The 20,549-nt window shown below is 43.0% G+C and overlaps 1 protein-coding gene across 2 annotated transcripts in view; it reads left to right on the top strand.

The window, feature by feature from the left end:
- The window catches only part of Utx (Utx histone demethylase), a 132,006-nt gene that overhangs the window by 91,009 nt on the left and 20,448 nt on the right, over positions 1–20,549 (top strand). For both annotated transcript variants that reach the window (XM_072306200.1, XM_072306201.1), the window contains 4 exons: positions 16,335–16,510; positions 18,196–18,324; positions 18,991–19,216; positions 19,992–20,092. In XM_072306200.1, coding sequence (XP_072162301.1) covers positions 16,335–16,510; positions 18,196–18,324; positions 18,991–19,216; positions 19,992–20,092 — 632 coding nt within the window. The remainder of the gene's footprint in view (positions 1–16,334; positions 16,511–18,195; positions 18,325–18,990; positions 19,217–19,991; positions 20,093–20,549) is intronic.

The raw sequence follows: 20,549 nt of genomic DNA, 5'->3' as shown, positions 1-20,549 counted from the left end.
CAAAGTGCTCCTTGCCTTCGGAACAACAGTCCACCGAAGTCCACGAGTCCCTGCATTTTCTTTTCCTCTCCCTAATGGAGAATTTACAGGTGTCTGAAATATGATGATTTTCGCGTTTAAGTGAAAACCACTAAGTGAAATGAACATGAGGATACCCATGGTTTACAAATTGAATAATTATTGAAAAAGATACGACAAAATAATCTAATCTACTAAAATGCATGTGTTTAAATTGAAAAACCCGGTAGATGACGTTACCAGGCGATGCATTTCTTCACTTTTAAATCTATAATCTTACAATTCCCCGTATCAGAAAAAATTATAAAAAAAACTGCGAAATCAGCTCTCCAAGCACTCTCAGATGAGGCGACTAAAAATTTGCAGAAATTCTCAAATTTGCAATTTCTAAAATTGGCAAAATCTCCATTTGCCCCTATTGGAACCTTGTGAAGTTAATCCGTTGTATTTTTCATCGCTTTTCACACTTTTACTCTCAAAAGTAGGATCCGCCGGAAGGAAATTTAGTTTTTTTCTTGTGAGAATCCAGGGCCAGATGAAAGCAGTTTTCATTTGCTACCTAAGGGTGGCCACAGTCTTTGAGATAACTCGGCGATGTTACAAAGGGCGTTCGATACATTTTTCGAGTCGGACGTCTCCGGACACATTTTCTCAAAATGGCGTTCTTGCTTTCACCATACTCGCGTCGGTAGCATGGTAGTAATGACGGCCCTTCAGCCTCAATGCAGGAATGCCGGCGCAAGGTGTTGGATGGATTTATGAACTGACCGGTCAGCCGAGCAGATGATTCCGGGTCCAGAAGGCACAGGTGTAAGCTCGACCTGCGGCACTACGCAAGACAGAACTGCCGCGCTAAGGAAGAACACCGTATGAAAATTCGAGAGTTGCCAAATTGTCTTCGATAAAATTTTTATATTTGAGGAAAGTTGAGGATATTTGGACTGAATTTTGCAATTTGGACCTATAAAGTCCGGCCCGGTTTAGAAACAACGTATGTGCCATTAGTTTCCCAATGCACATAAGTGTTTTTTCAGATGAGCCAGAATTTATAGGTCCAAATTGCAAAATGCAGTCCATTTTTCCTTGAAATTTTCAGAAACTTCAGTTGAAATTGCGAACAAAATTGTTTAAAAAAATTAGAAGGAAAATATTCATAAATTTTCTGGGTAATTCGTGTTTTATCGAAGGAAATTTAGTAACGCCTGAAGGTTCATACGGCGTTTTTCCTTAGCACGGCGGTATGTTCGTCCGCACCTGCTGCGACGCGTGCCGCCCCTAGGCGATCTATCGATCGATCTGCAGCCTGATTTTTCAATGCGGAATTGTATCGATTTTTAGTCAATTACGGATCATTTCGCAGCTTTTTGGCGCTCTCTAGAGCTACCGTCTCGCAGCATCTGCTCCTTTAATCCTTTTTTTGTTCTCGCTTGTGCGCGCTGTTTTTGTCGTTTCATAATAAGGTATTACACGAACGGCCGGAGAATCGACGGTTTCCGAGTTATCGGCCAAAAACCGTGAGGAATTAGTCCATTTTCTGCCTTTTTTCGGTTTTGGGGGTGTGGGCGAGGGAGAGGGGATCCCATTTGGATTTTGGATGGGGCAAATGTAGATCCTCGTTGATGACCCCCCATGGGTTGGGGAAAAAGTTCCGCCCCGAAAATCGCATAAGAACACCAAATCATTGGACTAGAAGTGTCTGTCACGGTTAGTCATCTTTGGGAAAATTAAAATACATCAGGAAATACGCAACGTCGCATAGTGAGATGCGTGGTTGTGCATAATTGACGTACTTAAGTAGATATGTTCGGATATGGGGGGTATTTGCTCCGTTTTAATAGAAAGAGGTCGTCCATTAGCGTGGTGCGAAGTCGGAGTCAAGACCAGATGTCTTGTTTCGCCTTCAGTTTTGATGATACTTCAAGCACATCCATAAAGCACGAATAGTGGTATCGAAGAACCGTGCGAGTGCGAGAGCCGTGTTCTGTTGTCACAGGGTTGCCACAGTCGGGGAAAACCGGGAAATGTCAGGAAAAATTTGTGAAATCACCTTCATTTGCTTTGCCTGGTAGAAATCGTAAATCGTGCCCCGTTCCCAACTTGAAAATCCTCACGCATGCATGCCTCATTTGCAATATTGCCGTACCAAGGAAAAACACCGTAAGAACCTTTAGCTGTTGCCTAATTCCCTTTGATAAAACAAAAATTGCCTGGTAAACTTACGAATATTTTCCTTGCAATTTTTCAGTTAATTTTGTTCGCAATTTCACCTGGAGTTCCTGAAAATTTCAAGGAAAAATATTCGTAACTTTTCTCATTAATAACAGTTTTTTCCGGCGGGAATTTGGCAATTCTCGAATGTTCGCACGGCGTTCTTCCTTAGCGCGGCAGAATTGTGGTCGGTGACATCACCAGGCAGTTGCATCGGATCGGCGGCGTCGCTGGTGCACCACGTGACGATTCGAGACAGCGATGAAAAATAGATAGAATAGCTCCCAACGCCGAAAGCTGCGCTTCTTATCGGCGGGGGCTCGAATTTGGGTCAAGGTGCTCCAACAACTGCACTGATACGCCGCACAATGGAACGAGTCGATGGGAGAAGTCGGACAAAATTTTGGAAACTTTTAAAGCTCACAGCTCCGTTTAGAGTACCTATATTGAGAGAGTATGGCCACTGGAGTTACCACCTCTGATTGGCTCAGCCATCTTAGGCTGAATGGAGCCCTTAGGACCCAAAAATGGCGGACGCCATAAAGTTAATGTAATGCAAAATGATTCAAAATGTAGTTGTCTTTGCTTATCGTAACGAGAACTTTACCCAAATGCACTATTGCGACTTTTTTACATATTTTTAAGGCTAATCGTGTGCAATTTTTGAGAAAAATGATCTTAGATGTAGTAAGGTTGGTAGCAAGTGCGGTTGGTGATAACCGTCAAAAGTTGGCAATGACCCCCCTCCTATCCTCAAAAACCAAAACAAAGCACCGCCATTTTTGGGTCCTAAGCCTCTCCATGGGACCCAGTGGCCATACTCTCTTAATATAGGTACTCTAGCTCCGTTTATTGAAACTTTTGAGGTTCTTAAAGTGGGACCATTGGTTTCCTCGTGAAATTCTCTTTCAGGCACACCCTTTATAACTTAAAATGTGACGATTTAAACATCAGTATTGGCAGTTTTAGTTAAAAATTTCATGTCCGACCTCTCCGATCGGCTCGATCCACTGTGCGCCGCGCCGGCTCCGAGCGAGCTGCAGCGGCCATAAATCCCGCTTCCTCCGTCCGACTCCGATTATGCACTTGGCGACTGCTACTCCAGCTCCGAAATCCCATTCGCAATTCGCATTTGCCTATGTCTCAAGGCGGACTCGTGGATTCGCTACTTCCTCTTCTTCCGTGTCACCCTTGAGGGCAGTAACGGCTGAATAGATCTTTAAAATTATCACGGTAACGTTGCATGGTGGCAACGATCTTGGTGTCAACAAACCAAAAATCTGATCATGAAGTCAACGATTGTTGACGTCGTGATCAGGCAGTAAAACACAAAAATGGGCCCTGAGCATGGTGTCAACGATCACGGTGTCAACAAACAGAAAAATATCTTCCTTGTGAGTAAAATTAAAAAATTAAGTGTACAGGAGAGGTCTGGGTCACGTATAGTTGGATTAGGTTAGTTTAGGTCAGGACATGTACGGTTAGATTAAGTAGGTAAGGTTAAAGTTATGTAGGGTAAGGTCGGGGAAAGTTAAGCTCTGTGAAAGTGGGATAGGTCTTTTAAGGTGAAGTTGGGTAAGGTTAGGTTAGGTAAGGTTAGGTTAGGTTAGGTTAGGTTAGGTTAAGTTAGGTTAGAGTAAATAACACAAGAAAAACAAGACTTGAAATTTAAAAGGTGTTATTGAGGCAAGTTTTGGGTGTCAAAAAGTCGAACAAGCCATTAGTGGCTCACTGTTTACTTGAACGACCCCCGTACCAATTTGAATGAAAAAAAATCGTCGCTTGGCTGACAGAAGGGCGTAACTACATTTTGAGATGAGCCCGAGAAAGCACTGAGTTATATGGACAACAGGGCTCATCGTCGTGTATAGTTACGTCCATATGTCAGGAAGGCAACGAAATGAGTTCGCTGACGCAGCCAAGTACGATTCAGTCGCAAAAACCGTGGGTTCTTAGAGGGCAGTACACGCACAAAAATTGACGTCATTGCCAACTGATCAGTAGCGATCCAAGTACGTCGCTCTTGCAAAAACCGTGAGTTCTTAGAGGGCAGCACACGCACAAAAATTGACGTCATTCCCAACTGATCAGTAGCGACGGAAGCTTCTAACTGCCTCGGATTTTCAATGGGGTTGTGGGTGATTTTCGCGACTGTTTTTCGATGTGACTGCCTGCGTGCGACTCTTAGAATTTCCCTTCTAAACAAATTTATCGGTCCCAAAGTATTCCACCCTTTCCTTTTTGCACTACGTGCGTGCGTTGCGGAATTTGTACGACCAGTAAGTCACCATCAAACACCAATATATCAAAGCAACTGCCGATGCGGTGCTCAAACTGAGAAGAATTTTTCATGCCAAGGTCCCGCGATTAGAACACACGGCCATTCCTCTTTCCTAGCAACGAACAGCGCCTCATAGGCGAAATCTGGTTTCTCACATCTAAGATTTATTTGCGGTAGCCATGAGCTATGTAGCAGCGTTTCATAGTAGGCTGTAAAATGTAATCACTCTCCTAGGATTTTAGGAAAAATTACGGGGCATAACTTTTGACTGATGAATTGGATTCTCGTTGTCGAAACGCCTTCTCCCAGTAGTTACGATTCTTAGTCGTTGGCTGTTTTACTCGAGTTAGTTTTGGCCCTGAGCAAAAGTGGCAACCTCTCGTTAATTTATGCTGTTGGACTCGACAGTATTATCGTTCTCTATCGTGAGGCATTCCAGTTCCTGATGGGAGTGTGATCTGTTAAAGAATAATTCGGATTCCTTCCTTAACGAGTTGGGTGATTTTTTTTTTTTCGGCAAAGAAATATTTTCACATCACTGCAAATCTTGCTGAAAGAGGTAAAATGGCAAATATGGTCGGTTAAAGAAAATCTAATCTGACGGACGATTAAAAACCATGTACATTACCGAGATGGACTAATTCACTGCAGATTTGCTGGTACAGTTGTTGCTGCGCAAAATAATATTTTCCGTCCAAAACGTATTACGCACTATTCGGCACCATAAAAGTATAACAATATTTTTCACCCTTATTCGGTTCCTTCCTATGGATCACAAATCAGTTTGCCAGAAAAAAGAGGAGCGCCTTCAGACAGCGCTGCCAGCGGGTTGATTATTGAAATCGATGGACAAAGCTGCAGTAGACAAAAAAGACATGAGGAGTATGGAGCGATTCTATTGGTTGAATGGGTGGTTCCTATAGACTAAGGGAGAAAATGATGGACTAACCATAGGGTCTCTTGTGGGTTGCCGTTAATTAGTCTACCTTCTTTGTCCAATAGGATCCCTTTATATCTCTTTTGTCTTCTTTGTCTATAACTTTGTGTGTTCGATTTCAATAATCGGTCTGCAGGTCGTTGTCCTCCGAGTCTTCGGACCTTGTTAGAGCGGGATTGTCCGGGATTTTGGCTCCAAAAATATGACATAAATCACGTGATTCACGCACCTGCTACTTTTAGAATATTAATTTAAAAAAAAAAAAAAAAAAAAAAAAAAAAAACACACATAGTTTAGTGGCCTGGTTGCATCCAAACGCAACGAGACACATCGCAGTTCATCCAGCAAGAATGCAATGGAGTGACTAAAATCGGAAAATGATTATCATTCTTCCCTAACAGCGAACCGAGACATGGCAGCGGAGCCAACGGTGCAGCATGGCACAAATGCAACGGGTCTCGATAATGCATCGCCCCCATCCCCTTCATTCCCCCTCCCCCCTCCCGGCGCGAGGCAAATGCGGATCCGTCAACGAATAGAATACGTCAGGACGCACAGAGGTTTGTGCACTTTTCCCCACTGTTGCCTAAGGTGACAATCGTTGAATATTCGATTTTTGTGGAACTTCAGTTATGGATCCAAGTATACCGCTTCAAATTTTCGGTTGGTCAGTTACGTTAGTCACAGAATCGCATTTTGATAGTTTAAGCTTTTAGATTAGCAAAAAATAATAAGATCTGTCCAAACGCCTAGCTTCTAAGCAGCTAGAAACTCCTAGACCGAGCAGAAAGCAGGAAAACCACCCTGCACTGAATGTTTACCATTGGTTGTAAGTACTCTTCAAATGGAGATATCCTATTGGTGTTCTGTAGTCTCTCGCGCGAGTCTCGTCGGACGTGAGAATCCGTGACATGCACGAGAATCCGCTGTCACGGTCACGGTCGCGAGTTCAAGGTCACCGCCGAACCCGTGGAAAATCCTAGCGCACCGCGCGCGGAAAACCGAAACAATCGTGGCTGATTGACCGCCCCCTCTCCCCCTCTAATATCTCCACCCGTGCGACAGAGTTCTAACTCAAAAAACATGAATGGAGACAGGTCATGGATTTTCGGGCGCGCGGAATTGCGTCGCTCCTCTGACGCGAGGTCGTATCTCTATCTTAACTTGAGCCCTGGAGAACGTGCAGCTGTGTGAAAAACAGGGCTTTCGTGGGAATGTACGTCAGAGGAGCGTGAAAATAGATGCCTGACGGTTTTTTTTTGGTCCAGCAAAAAGCGATAGGTGGTGTGTGTTACCTTGAACTTGCCGCAAAAACCGCCGACTCTTACGTGGATTTTGCGTTTTTTAGTTGTCAGTGAACCTTGCGTGTCCGGCCGCGTGCGGTTCCAACCCCCTTCAGTGCCCCCCCCCCCCCCCCCAAAAAAAAAAAAACAGGTACACGGCAAAATGACCGATCTCACGGTAAAATGTGCGTTTTTTACAGTCATTGGCAAAAAAAAGTAATCACTTTTTAAAATGACGTTTGCCGCGAACCGCGAGATAGGGCACTTTTTTGTATCCCTGGTTAGTGGTTTCCAGTGCCGGATTCTCCACATGTTGCCGCCAGTGTAGGTTATCTAAGATATTTTTCCTCCAGTGGATTTTCTTCGAATGGTCCAGGGCCATGGCGGCAATTCTAGGGGGCGGCAAATTTTGCTATTTTTTTAAATGTAGGTATAAAAAAAATTCGGATTTAGAAAAAAAATTACAAACGAGGAAAGGCTACAAAATCTCTCATTTCCTGAGAGTATAGTAATTTCTAATTTTGTCGTCTTTTAGTGATACAAGAGACAGCACCTTTAATTAGTCGAGTTAAGAGAGAAACCAAACACACAATTTGGCCTGGAACGGCGCGACTTAGGGAGAAATGATGACGAGGATTTGAGATGAAAAGGAGATGCCCTCGGCGCGGCGATCGGCATGTAACACGTATTAGCGCCTACAAGACTGCACGAATACTTCACGCATTGCATCAAACACAGTGCGGTTATTGTGGTCAGCGTGAAACGGGTAGCGCCTACAAGAATCCATGAATACTTCACGCACTGCGCCAAACACAGTGCGGTCAGCGTGAAACGCATAGCGCCTACAAGACTGCGTGAATACTTCACGCATTGCGCCAGAAACGGTGCGGTCGGCGCGGCGCGGCGGCGGAAGTTAAAATCATTAAACCAAATTTTGTGTTTGTTCTTTCATAATTTTTTCATTCATTTCTTATGAATGGAAAGCCTTGTCCATTAGAAATAGTTTTACGGAACTTGACTTTCTCCGTGACCTTTTGCTAGTAGTGTTGAAAGGGCTTTCCCAAAAAATGTGTTCAACACGTGTAAACGCGTCTTATGCACCCCTTCCCCGCTGGCACGTTCACTTGATGGTTTTTATTGATGTTTCAAAACAAATGAGAAGGGGGCAGCAAAATACAGGCGGCGCATGGGCGGCAAGTAGGAAAAATCCGGCCCTGGAATGGTCCCGCGGATATATTCTCTCTCGCAGTGTGTCCACGGGCCCGGAGAGTCTGGAAACAGTGTTGGTTATTTGAAGCTAGTCCGGAGTACGGAAATTCTACAAGGAGGCTCGGAATTTTTCGCTTCGTGCCGCGCGTGTTTTTCAAGGCAGCGTGGAAAGTTTGCATCCCTCGCGCATTGATTTTTAGTGCAGTATCGTGCAGCCAGTCAATCTTCGGGCCACCGATCAGCTTCGACTTCAGTGGCTACGTCCTTTTTTCGCGATTCGTCGAACGACATTACGTCCGTTTTGGCTGAAAGGCCGAAAGTTCCGGGTGCTGGAGCCATAGCTTCGGTTGCTCCGGGTGCTATGTCCGGAACTTCTGGCCTCTGAGCTAGAGTACCTATATTGAGAGGGTATGGCCACTGGGGTTACCACCTCTGATTGGCTCAGCCATCTAAGGCTGACTGGAGCCCTTAGGACCCAAACATGGCGGACGCCATAGATTAATGTAATGCAAAATGACTCAAAATGTAGTTTTCTTTGCTTATCGTAACGAGAAACTTACTCAAATGCATTATTGCGACATCTTTACATATTTTTAAGGCTAATCGTGTGCAATTTTTGAGAGAAATTATCTTAGATGTAGTAAGGTTGGCAGCAAGTGCGGTTGGTGATAACCGTCAAAAGTTGGCAATGACCCCCCCCCCCCCCCCATCCACAAAAACCAAAACAAAGCACCGCCATTTTTGGGTCCTAAGCCTCTCCATGGGGCCCAGTGGCCATACTCTCTCAATATAGGTACTCTACTCTGAGCCTGGAACGCGGACGGTACAGCAAGCACGGCTTCCACGAACAGAGTTGTTTGTTTCAGTGCGGCGCAGATTCTTAGGTATTTTTCCCGGCGATATTCGGAGTCTGATTACAGGTGTCATCTAATGTCTGTTTCTGTTCTCGCAACGTCTGGGACTCGTCCCGGGCCCGGGTCGAGCGAGGTGGAGAAGCGCGAGTTGAGTGAACTCGGGCTCGGGTCCTCGGCTGGCGATCAGCTGCCACCAGCGACCGGTGCGGTGCCCACGGTGCCGGGAGCGGGCGCGGTGCCACGAGCCTCCCGGTCTCTTCCTCGCTCGCTCGACGTCGCCGTTGGTCGGTGTCATCGCGCGGTGTCCCGTCCTCCGGGTCCTCTGGTCGTTGCCCCCCGGTTCCCCCGTTTTCCCATCGCCCCCCCTCCTCCGCCTGTACCACTTTTCCGCGCCGGATCTCCACCTGGAGCATGGTATAAGTCAACAGCGGGCTGATTATTGAAATTGATAGACAAAGCAATAGACAAAGAAGACAAAAAGGATATGAAGGGATCCCATTGGTGTAGGCGGATGGTTGCAATGGACAAAGGACGTAGGTTATAGACTAACTAACGGCAACCCACAAGAGACCCGATAGTTAGTCCATCATTTTCTCCCTTAGTCTGTAAGAACTACTCATTTCAACCAATAGGATCGCTCTATACTCCTTATGTCTTCTTTGTCTATAGCTTTGTCTATCAATTTCAAGAATCGGCCCGCAGAGGCGAAAGCTCCGTAAGAACCAATGTTAACATTTTTCTTCCCTGGGTCGGTCAATCCTCGTACTTATTGGAACCTCGATGTTGTGCTACAAATACAGGGTGTCTACAAGTCCGGAATTTCTAAAAAGTCCGGAAATAGTGCTGATTTTTTAAGGGTGGTCCGGAAGTACCGAAAAAGTGCGGAAATTCTGCAAGATGGCTCGGATATTTTTCATTTTTCGTCATTTTTGTCGCAATTTGAGTGAGGAATCCAAATTTTGGAATTTTTTTCGAATTTCGTCAATCGGAGGTACTGAAAAAGAACTGAATTTTTCTGTTCAGGAGGTACTGAATTTCTTGGGAATGTTGTGAAAAAGTACTGTAAAAGTACTGATTCTCGGCCAGTCTGTTTTACAATCAGTAGACACCCTGATATATGAATAATTGGATGAAAAACACACATTTTAAGTTTTGTCACATTAATTCTCAGGTTCGACGGTAAATAAACCTCATTTAATTCCTTAAAACGTATGTATCCGTCAGCATTCGACCTCCCCAGAACGGCGACTTACCGCAGACGTAAACAGTACTTATTGATGCAGTTTCCTTTCGCTAAAATAAATATGGCGGTAGCTTGCGCTTCTGTTGACTTTAGTCTCTTTATTCTATGCCTGGAGTACCAGTATATGGAGAGGATGAACATGTCGGTAATATTGAGGTTTGATCATGAAGCTCTTAAGGCCGAAAAGCTCAGCCGACATATGCATCCAGATTATCCACAGTGATTAATATTACAATATGTACGACCTAGCGTCTATGAAGAACGTAGTTGACTTAGTTTTTCCGTAAAGTTGATATTTTTTACGGTAGAACGCTCATTTATGAGCATTCTTCTTGGCCATTTTGATTTAATATCGGAATCTGAAGAACCAGAAATACCCTTTTACCGAACGTGTAGAGGTGATCCTAGCGCATCGGCAGTTCGCCTACAATTTTCGGTGTAGGCAACACAAGCTCCCCCGAGGTCGAATAGTGGTATCATCATGAAATGACAGGATTACTCGGAATACACACTAAAAGGAACTTTTTACTGGGCGGGAAGCGGTGACTTTATCGTCATGCCAGTTCGCCTTCAATTTTTTGTGTAGGCAACATGGGTTCTCACGTGATCGAATAGTGGTATCCCCGTAAAGGATGTGTCTCATTATTTTTCCCGGGTATTTTGACCCTAACTCTGGTCGAAAATTGAAACAGCTTAGAATAATGTCATGTATGGTCAAATCGACTCTTAATCATCTATCCTGTGAGAACTTGTCCTTACTTGAGGTGTTTTTGAAAGGTTTTTGTCTGATTTACTAGCGCAAAGTAGTGAAGTTTTGCAGTTTTCTCGAATAATTGCTCATTTTCGGTCCTAAATTAAATTGTTTATGTATGAGCACAAGCGATTACCACTTTCTCCTTTAAATATGTTGTAATGGGTGTACTAAAGATTAACACATTCGAATATGAAAGTGGTAGTCACCTGTGCTCATACATAAACAATTTAATTTAGGACCGAAAATGAGCAATTATTCGAGAAAACTGCAAAACTTCACTACTTTGCGCTGGTAAATCAGGCAAAAACCTTTCAAAAACACCTCAAATAAGGACAAGTTCTCTCAGGGTATATGATTAAGAGTCGATATGACCATACATGCCATTATTCTAAGCTGTTTCAATTTTCGACCAAAGTTAGGGCCAAAATACCCGGGACTAAAAATGGGACACATCCTTTCACGTTTAATCCGAACGCACAAAATATATCCTTTCAACAAATAGGGAGAAGTGATGCTAACACCGTGTCCGTTCGCCTTCAATTTTCAGTGTAGGCAACACGAGCTCACTAGTGGTGAATAGTGGTATCCTCCTTTTAACCTCGGGCGAAGGCGGAGAAAACGCGGCAATGCTGCGCGGCGCGTCACGGGAATCCAGAGGTGCTACCTGTTGTGGCTAGTGGCGATCAGTATCTCTCGACGTCACTGAACACCTGTCATCGTCTCTGTCGTTGTTACTGTAATAAACAGTGAAACGTGATTAGTCTCCACTTCCGCCGTTCAGGCAGGGGCAGTCCCCTCCTCCCTCACCCCCGCCTCCCCCCTCCGCCCCTCGGGGCAGTAAGGTGAGAGTGCGTGACATCAGATCTACGTAAGATAAGACTTGATTTACGAAGTGCAAATCCCGCATAATAAACGAAAATATGCGACACAGGCGATTCTTGTAAACCGGCAACACGCATTTAAATTTAAACGCGTGTAAAGGAATCGATGTGCGCTTGAAGCACGCTGCCCTGCCTCGCCTCTTCTAAAAGCACATTTGAACTGCATTTTGCAATTAGGAACTACAATTTCTAGCTCAGTCTGAGAACAGTGTATGTATCATTAGTTCCTCTATGCAGATAGGTGTTTCTAGGTTCGAGCCAGAATGTGTAGTTCCTCATTGCAAAATGTAGTCCATTTTCGAGTCTTTGATGACATTTTTCCAATCGTTCGATTTTCCGAGTTCTAGTTATAAGTTGTTGACGTGCATTTTGGCTCAGATTGATCTAATTTTTAAAGTAGTTTTCAGAAGGTCGATGAATGTCAAATCAGGTCTCGTGCTTCGAGAAAGTGAAAAATTTCTCATCAATTTTACGAAATTGTTTTGAAATTTCACGGGTAAAATTTCATAAAATTTCATGCTGGGTGTCTACCGGTCCCCTTAAGTCCCCGATTGTCCCTGATTCTGGAAAGGTGTCCCCAATCTCCCCTAATTTCCCCGATTTTCATGTTCAGGTCCCGAAAAACTGACAAGAATCGTCCGCCGAAAATTCCAAATTGATGGTTGCGCGCGAAGCGGCAGAAATTCGAACCTTCCCTGGCGTCTTTCGGCGGGAAAGGTCCGAAACTTCGGGAGCTCGGTGTCGAGTTTATCTATATTTCATCTTATGTCGCTTTCTCTCGCGGCTCTTCGCTCTTCTATTGTGGTAAAAATGTCCCTAATTTTCATGAAAAAAATCCCCGATTCTGGTTTTTTTTCCCAGCTGGTAGACACCCTATCAAGTCTTAGGTGCAAGGTCTCTCTTAAAAACGATTGTCCGAACCAATCGCATTTTTTGCCGATCCGCCAATTATTCGATTGCCCTCATTCTGATGAAATTGTTGACATGTAATTTGGACCAGACTCCTTTAATTAGACTCTATGGAAGTCAGATATGTGTTGAGCCAGCTCTGGTGCCCGGAAAACACCGATTCCACGGAACGAATTTGACGAAATTTGACTCCCAACATCCCGGGGGCTCCGGTGACGCAGCGATGATAAGTCGTGAGAGGAGAATAAATCGGCGTACGATTTCGCGGAAGAATATTAGTCAGAGCGTACACTCGACCCCCCCCCCCCCCCCCCTACCCGCGGGCTTTGCGACGACAAGGACGATGGCAACACCTTTTTTCGGGCGAGGGGAGGGGGAGGGGCCCGCGACTGGGCTAGTGTGTAAGCCGTAGCGTGGCGCAACCGCTCGCGTTCATTCACAACTTTTTCGGCCGACTCATTCATTCATAAGAACCGGATCCTCCGCGGGGCTCCCCCTCTCCCGCCGACCCCTCCCCCCGCCGCCCCGACCGCCGTGACGTCATTTTGGACTTTTGACGCGGCGTCTTCGCCGGCGAGGTTCCTCCGCCGTCAAGTCAGTCGTGAAGGGCTCGTCATCGTGGGACCCTCGCCGTTCGATTTTCGTGTGGATTATCTCGTCGATTCGATCATCTGTGACGCGTACGTTCGGTTTTACGTTATTCGGTGTTGCGGAATACTGCCGTCCTAAGGAAAAACGCCGTATGAACATTCGAGAGTTGCCAAATTTTCTCTCAGAAAGTATTTGTTCTCGAAGAAACTTATGAATATTTTCCCTTGAAATTTTCAGACCTTTTAGGTCGAATCATGAATAAAATTCTCTGAAAAAATCGGGGGAAATATCGACGAATTTTCCCGAAAATGCATGATTTGCCGAAGGAGATTTGGCAATGGCTGATGGTTCATACGGCGTTCTTGCATAGCACGGCAGAATAGGAATAGGAGATTTCGCAATGCGTTGATAACGACTTCGTCAGTGACGAGCTTTTAAATGTCGGGATATCAAATGTGTTGGTTATAATCACCAGTTGTAGACATTAGTGTCGGGCATCATCATTTGTTTCGAGCTCTGTCGAATATCGTCGAATTTGTCGAACGTCATATGGAATAGTGTTTGATGTCATCACTTATGATGAACAGAGTAGTTTTGGATATCATCATTGGTGTTGAATTGAATAGTATTGGAAGTATCATCGCCTCTGTCGGACAGAATTGAGTTGGATGTCGTCACCAGGAATGGATGGAATAGTGTTGAGTCTAACAGCATCACCGGTGTTAGTGGCGGATATCCTTGCTTGTGTTGAACAGGACTGTATTGGGTTCCGTTATTATCACTAGTTGAGGGTCGTCATCATCACTAGTGTTGGATAAGTTGGATATCAGTGTATATTTTTAATAGTGCAGCGATATACATCTAAGGAAATTAAACGTCTTGTATTCATCGTCAGTGAGACACGCAGGTAAAAGATTTTCTACTTACCAATCGCGACGCTAATCACTTGGAATTTTAGTTAGACACTGCATCACATTTTTTAATTAAGAACTTTCATTTCAGGATCATCCATGAAAGTACCTACCAGCACAAGTAATCTAATGGCACATGTGCTGTTTCTCAAATAAGCCCGGACAGTCGTTCCTTTTTGCAAACTGTTGTCCAGTTATCATTATGCGAATCCAAGCGGTACTGACAAAAGTAACTTTACTCCGAATGAAATGAAAGAAAGTTTCTAAAATACGCATATTGGTAGCATTAATGAAAGTTTGGTTCAGACGCTATATTCTAGAAACCACACACTGTCAAAGTGACCATAGTGTCCGTTGAATTCGATTTACTGTAGTGCATTGGTCGTTCGTATTCGTTGAAAAGCGATTTCCAAATCCCTCCGCTCTTGGATGCTTAGTTCATGAATAAAAAAACCCGATCAGATGCATTCATGGCCTCAAAAATATCGACTTTTCCAGTCAAAGTGCGTGTTTTGGGGTCCTTGATTTTTCAGGGCAAAATGCTCGGGAAAAGTACCCCGAAATCCTCCTTTAACTTGAGATATCGATATTTTTCAGGACATGGTTGAATACCGCGCCAAAAAGTATGTGGGCCATCCAGTTATCGTGAGTTTTTACCCAGTACCGGTGCACAACTTTTTCAAAAATATGTGTGTGTGGTAGGGGGATAGCTCCTTCAAGGGGCACTAAGTATTGGAAACAACTTTATAGCAAAAGAATAGACGCATTCAAATCAAAAGGAACTACATCCATTTTGACACGAACCCGGAGATTCATAAGAGTACACGCAGGAAGGGCTCAAGTCAAAATGCATACAGTTACTTTTGATTTAGACGCATCCAAATGTCATATCTTTACCCATAGAACACGCTCCTGCCGTATGGCCGTTAAAGTTTGACAGTGCATGTCCTCATGCAAGCAGGCTCCCATTGCATGTCCGTGAAAAGTTCCGGAGTTCGGAACTTTTTTGTTCCGATTTCTCCCACTCCATGGCCGTCAAAAGTTCCGGAATTCTTTTTTAGATTTTTTCTAAAGTTCCGAAAGGGTTCCGGAACATTTGGGAATTTCAAAAGTTCCGGGAAAAATTCAGGAAAATCTCACAAGTTCAGAAATCCGGTACTTAACGCGGGAAATGGGAGCATGAGACCTGGGACACCCTGTGCATATCTGGATGGTGACGTCACGATTGTAGCGTCTACGACGGACGAGCCGCGGTTGAAAATTGGCGACAAGCAGGCGGGCGGGGCGGGCGCGGATTAATGGCAAGTGCGCATGCTCTCGGGAAGTGAAGTGATGCAACAACGGTACCGGGACGCCCCGCCGGCCGCAACGCCAGCCACGTTGGGCTAGGTCAAGGACCGCGCCGCCCCCCCCCCCCCTCTACTGCCCCGCCTATCATGCTCCTCCGGTGGCGCTCATCACGGATTTCCTCCGCGGAATAATGATCGTGCGAATATTGCATTTCTTTCGCCGACGGGCTCGCGGTGCAGCGCCAGTGGCGTGGCGTGCTTCGCGATACATTGATTGATCTGCCATTTAAACCTATGCAGGGTGTCTACAAGTCCGGAAAGTCCGGAAATAGTACTGCTTTTTTAAGGGCGGTCCGGAAGTACTGAAAAAGTGCGGAAATTCCGCCAAAAGGTCCGGAATTTGTTTAAATCTGTCATTTTTGTCGCAATTTCAAATTTTTCAAATTTCGTCGAATGGAGGTACTGAAAAAGTACGGAATTTTTCTGTTGGAGGAGGTACTGAATTTCTTGAGAATGCACCGAAAAAGTACTGTAAAAGTACTTATTTTTGACCAGCCTGTTTTAGTAGACACCCTGCTATGGAAAAGGATCGATGTGCAGAGTGTTCGCAACGCACACCCTAACAATCGATTCTTTACCATAGCTTCAAACGGGGAAATATCGATAATCGATCATTCACGCCTTGCCGCTATGCAGCGCGGGTTACCCCTACACTTACGATTAGAATTACTCAGACTATATTTTGCAATATAAATATAAAGCAATATATTGCAATATAAAGTGAACCAAATTGAATCGCCACAGTCTTGTTCACCAAACAAATGTTTTTCAACCAAATCGTATCATATCATCCCGTTTACCCGTATCATCCCGTAATTGAGTGCTTTTGTCAATTTCTGTCTTGAACTTCCTCGTGGAGATCTGTTCTCAGACTAATTGAATGATTTTTTCTTGGTTTGTTAACAGGGCTGTGAAAGCATTCCAACAGGTTCTTTACGTGGATCCTAGTTACTCAAGAGCCAACGAGGTTCATTTACGCTTGGGCCTTATATTTAAGATCAATGGCGATTGGGAGTCCTCGCTCAAGCACTTTCAACTCGCTCTCATTGATGCCAGTCCTTGTACATTTTCCAAATTAGAAAGTAAGTGTCAACCTCCCTAATAATATGTATAATCCAGAGTAGCCATTGTCAGAGAATACCTGGCATTGTCAGAGAATATTTGGACCGCGTCAAACAGAAAGGAACCAAGCCACATCAGCTATTGCCAAATTTGATCGGGCAATTTAATTTTTTACATGAAAACGGTCGTGCGGATTTTTGTGCGAATTTCAGTGAATTTTCTCCACAATGCAAAGCAAATTCCTTAAAATTTTCAAAGGAATCTGCATAGACGTTCTCTCGTAAAAAATTAAATTGCCCAGCTAAAATGGCAATAGCTGATGTGGCTTGGCTCCTTTCTGTGTAACGCCGTCCATTTAAAAGTTAAGGAAAACCAGAAAAAGTCAAGAGGGACGTTGTCAAGTCACCCTTATTTCGACGGTGAAATTACCAGACCACGTATCTAGTTTGCGGTGTTTAAAAGTCTCCGCGCTTATTTCACTTCTTTGGAGGAGAACAAGTCAACACCCTTCCTTGAAATTTTCTGAAAATTCACAGATTTTCTCGAATCGTGGGAAAGAATCACAAAAGTTTTACAGGATTAACGTTGAGCAGTTTTCCATCAGAAACATGACGTATGACAAGGAGTCTACAACGTCGCAAACCGAGATACGTGGTTTGGGAGTCTCACCGTCGATTTGCTCTCTGGAATGGGTTTGGCGTTTCAAAAAACAAATGCCTAAAAACTATCTCGGATCGTGTCTCGCATATCTTCAATGGCTCAGTTGCGCTGGTCATAGAACCGTGTTTTGATGCTTAATTCTTGTAGATTACCTAAAAATAATAGATCTGTCCAAACCGCAACTTTTTACGTTCAATTCTAACCGAGATATCGCCCATTGAAAAGTCGGGTTTTTGACGTCATCCACCGCGGTAGTGACATCCTTGGTTCTTCCCACCTTTTTTTTCATCCAAGTTTCTCGTTCAGTAACCAGTGAACTGACTGATGAAAGCAAGGTAGAAGAAACCACGGTTGTCACTACCGCGGTGGATGACGTCAAAACCCCGACTCTTCAGAGGGCGATATCCCTGTCCATATTGAAGGTAGAAAGTTACCGTTTGGACGGATCTTATTATTTTTAACTAATCTGCAAGAATCAAGCATCAAAACACGATTCTGTTACCAGCGCAACTGACCCATTGTCAGGGAATTTTAGCAAAATAAGTTAAGACAAGCAGGAAAATTTTGGGAAATTCATTATATAAATTCTGTGGCAACCCTGAAATGGACAAATCTTCTGTCAAAGTTTAACTCACTTTTTTGCCAGATTGTTGTTGAGCTAATGCGCCAGTTGATCACTGCTGTGTTGATCTTTTAGTATGCTGCTATTCTAGTATACTTGGAACAGCTCGAAGGCAAAAAGCACCCGCTGTGAGCAGATTATTTTAAAGACAAAACTTCAGCTCTCACTTCTCACATGCAATAAGCTCGAGCGGCAAGGGTTGTGAAAGCTGTCCCAAATCGAAATGATTTAAAAATAGGGCAAGAACCCAAGATGCAGTAGCTGTCTGAAAAATCAGAGTAGTGAATAAAATAAATTTAATAAAAATAACAAGACATTTTACCATCCTGCTTTTTAATTTTATATTTTTGAAAGTATCAAATTCAATTTGGATGTATGTCTTGCTAGAAAAAATAACATGTTATTTTACTTCTCCTTTTTCAGTTAAATTTCATATAGCGCATTTGTATGAAGTTCAAGCCAAGTATAAAATTGCCAAAGACAACTATGAACAGCTTCTCAAAGAAAAATCACTCCCTGTTCATCTAAAGGCTGACATATGTCGTCAGCTAGGTAAGTCCATTTTCTCTTTTTCTCTTCTGTCTTGGTGATTTTTAATGTCGTTTTGCCACTTCAACTTCTTAACAAGCCTGAGAAACTTTCAATGCAGGGCTTAAACTGCCCTTCTGGAGACTTGATGTAGTTCACTGTTGATCAATTTCTAAGAAATTTTTGAAAATCCGTCAAGTATACTCATGAGAAAATCATGTCTGACAATAAGCCTTAGCTTTATTTTTTTCAATAGCTGTGCATTAAATTTTCACGTCCATAGCTAGGATCAAATGATCACCTATTAAAATCTGTAACTAGAAATCACCTAATTATATCTGGTTGTATTGAACTTGAGTATGTCTACCCTAACCTGTATACAAGAAACCATAGTGTCCCAAAACTCAAAAATGTTTGTCTCTGCATAACTCAAGTCCCTTTTTCTTAGGCAGTCACAAGTCCACAGTTCAAGTTCAGTCAAAAAAGTTTTCATGGCAATTCATCTCTAAATATATTAATATTTTTAGCCGTTGCAATGACAGGTTAGATTTATTTTTATTTTATATTATGAATCTTTTAGTTTGTGATTCCTCACATTATCATGCTCTTTTCACTTTGTTTGTCTGCTAAAACGTTTTTCAAACTCAAAATCTTTGCAGGAGCGCTAATGAGTAAATTTTTTCTGTTCAGGTTGGATGTACCATTGTGTCGAGTCACTCGGAGAAAAGAATCAGCGTCAAACGTTAGCTATCGGGTGTCTTCAAAAATCTATAGAAGCCGATCCTAAGTCGGGCCAGTCACTCTACCTTTTAGGTCGATGCTTTGCTAGTGTTGGTAAAGTCCACGATGCCTTTATCGCTTATCGGAACTCCGTCGAAAAGTCAGAAGGCAATGCCGACACTTGGTGCTCCATAGGGTATGTTTGGTTTTTCCTTTTGTAAGAAGCTCTGAAATCGTACATTTTATTTTTAAATTTTGAATCGGCAGAAATTGAAAAAGGAAGTTCAGTATAAGTTACTTGATATTTAGAGATTACAGGAACATCTTACCAAGAAGATGTAATCATTTTAAGTTTGGTAAGAAAACCTAAAATACAATTTAATGCTATTATTTATAAAGTAAAAAACGAAATATTTTGCTCAAAGACATTTCAGCGAAGACCAACTGAAGAAGTCTTTTTGCTCCAATTCCTTAAATACATGCATTAGCCTTTGACTCATTTAATTTCAAAGCCTTTACAATAAATCAGTCAGGCTCGTCACAGAATCGTGTTTTGATGTTTTAAGCTCATAGATGAGCAAAAAAAATAATGTCATTTGTTCATTTGTTAAGTTTCTATATCCAATATTGGTGGCGATATTTCCCATCCAAAAACACATGGCTAATCCAACAGATACCATCAGGCTAATATTGCATACGCCACAGTTTCTTCAACATTGGTTTCATCACTGATAGTTCAAAGTCAAGCACAAATGAACCTAAGATGGAAGAAACTGTTATTCAATTCCTCTTCATAGCACACAAAATAATCCTTGCATCAGCAATTAATTTATTTTTGATTTTTATGAAGTTACCTCCTTTTTATGTGTATCTGCAATAGTTCTAAATATGATCTTAACCTATTAATGTTTTGCTATTATTGTTCTTCTAATCAAGAATGCAAGTGTTAATTCCAATTTTTCTGGTTTCAGAGTACTTTACCAGCAGCAGCACCAGCCTATGGATGCATTGCAAGCCTACATCTGTGCAGTTCAGTTAGATAAGAGTCACAGTGCAGCTTGGACCAATTTAGGTGAGTGCTTCCCAGTCTCCATTTTTAATTTTCATCATTATCAGGAAGATTACAAAATGGTCAGATTATCAGAGATTATCGCTCTGAAAGCTTTTACAAAATCTTTGCCCATTGAAATATTGATGCCACTGCTCTGAGAAAAGTTTTACAAACATTTTGACTTGAGCAAAGCCGAAGAACTAAAAGGAAACTCTGGTGTAAAAAAGCTGATGTTTTGCCACATTTAAGACTCAAAGTCTTTTCACTCTGTTTTGCGACAAAATTGAACTAAACTGCTTATCCGTACACAACTCAATGTAAGTTTTTTTTATTCAACTCGACAGGATCCCTTTAGACTCCAAGACTGCAAGGTCCCTCTATCCTTTTACTGTCACATGAGGATCAATACGCGTGCATAATTTCAAATTTTTCACAGTTCTGTTTGAGGAATCTCGTAGTTTCGTCCTTCTTGTCTGTA

This window comes from Bemisia tabaci, chromosome 1 (genome assembly GCF_918797505.1).
Source record: "Bemisia tabaci chromosome 1, PGI_BMITA_v3".
Taxonomy (NCBI): Eukaryota; Metazoa; Arthropoda; class Insecta; order Hemiptera; family Aleyrodidae; genus Bemisia; species Bemisia tabaci.
This window is presented reverse-complemented; position numbering and strand designations above follow the sequence as displayed.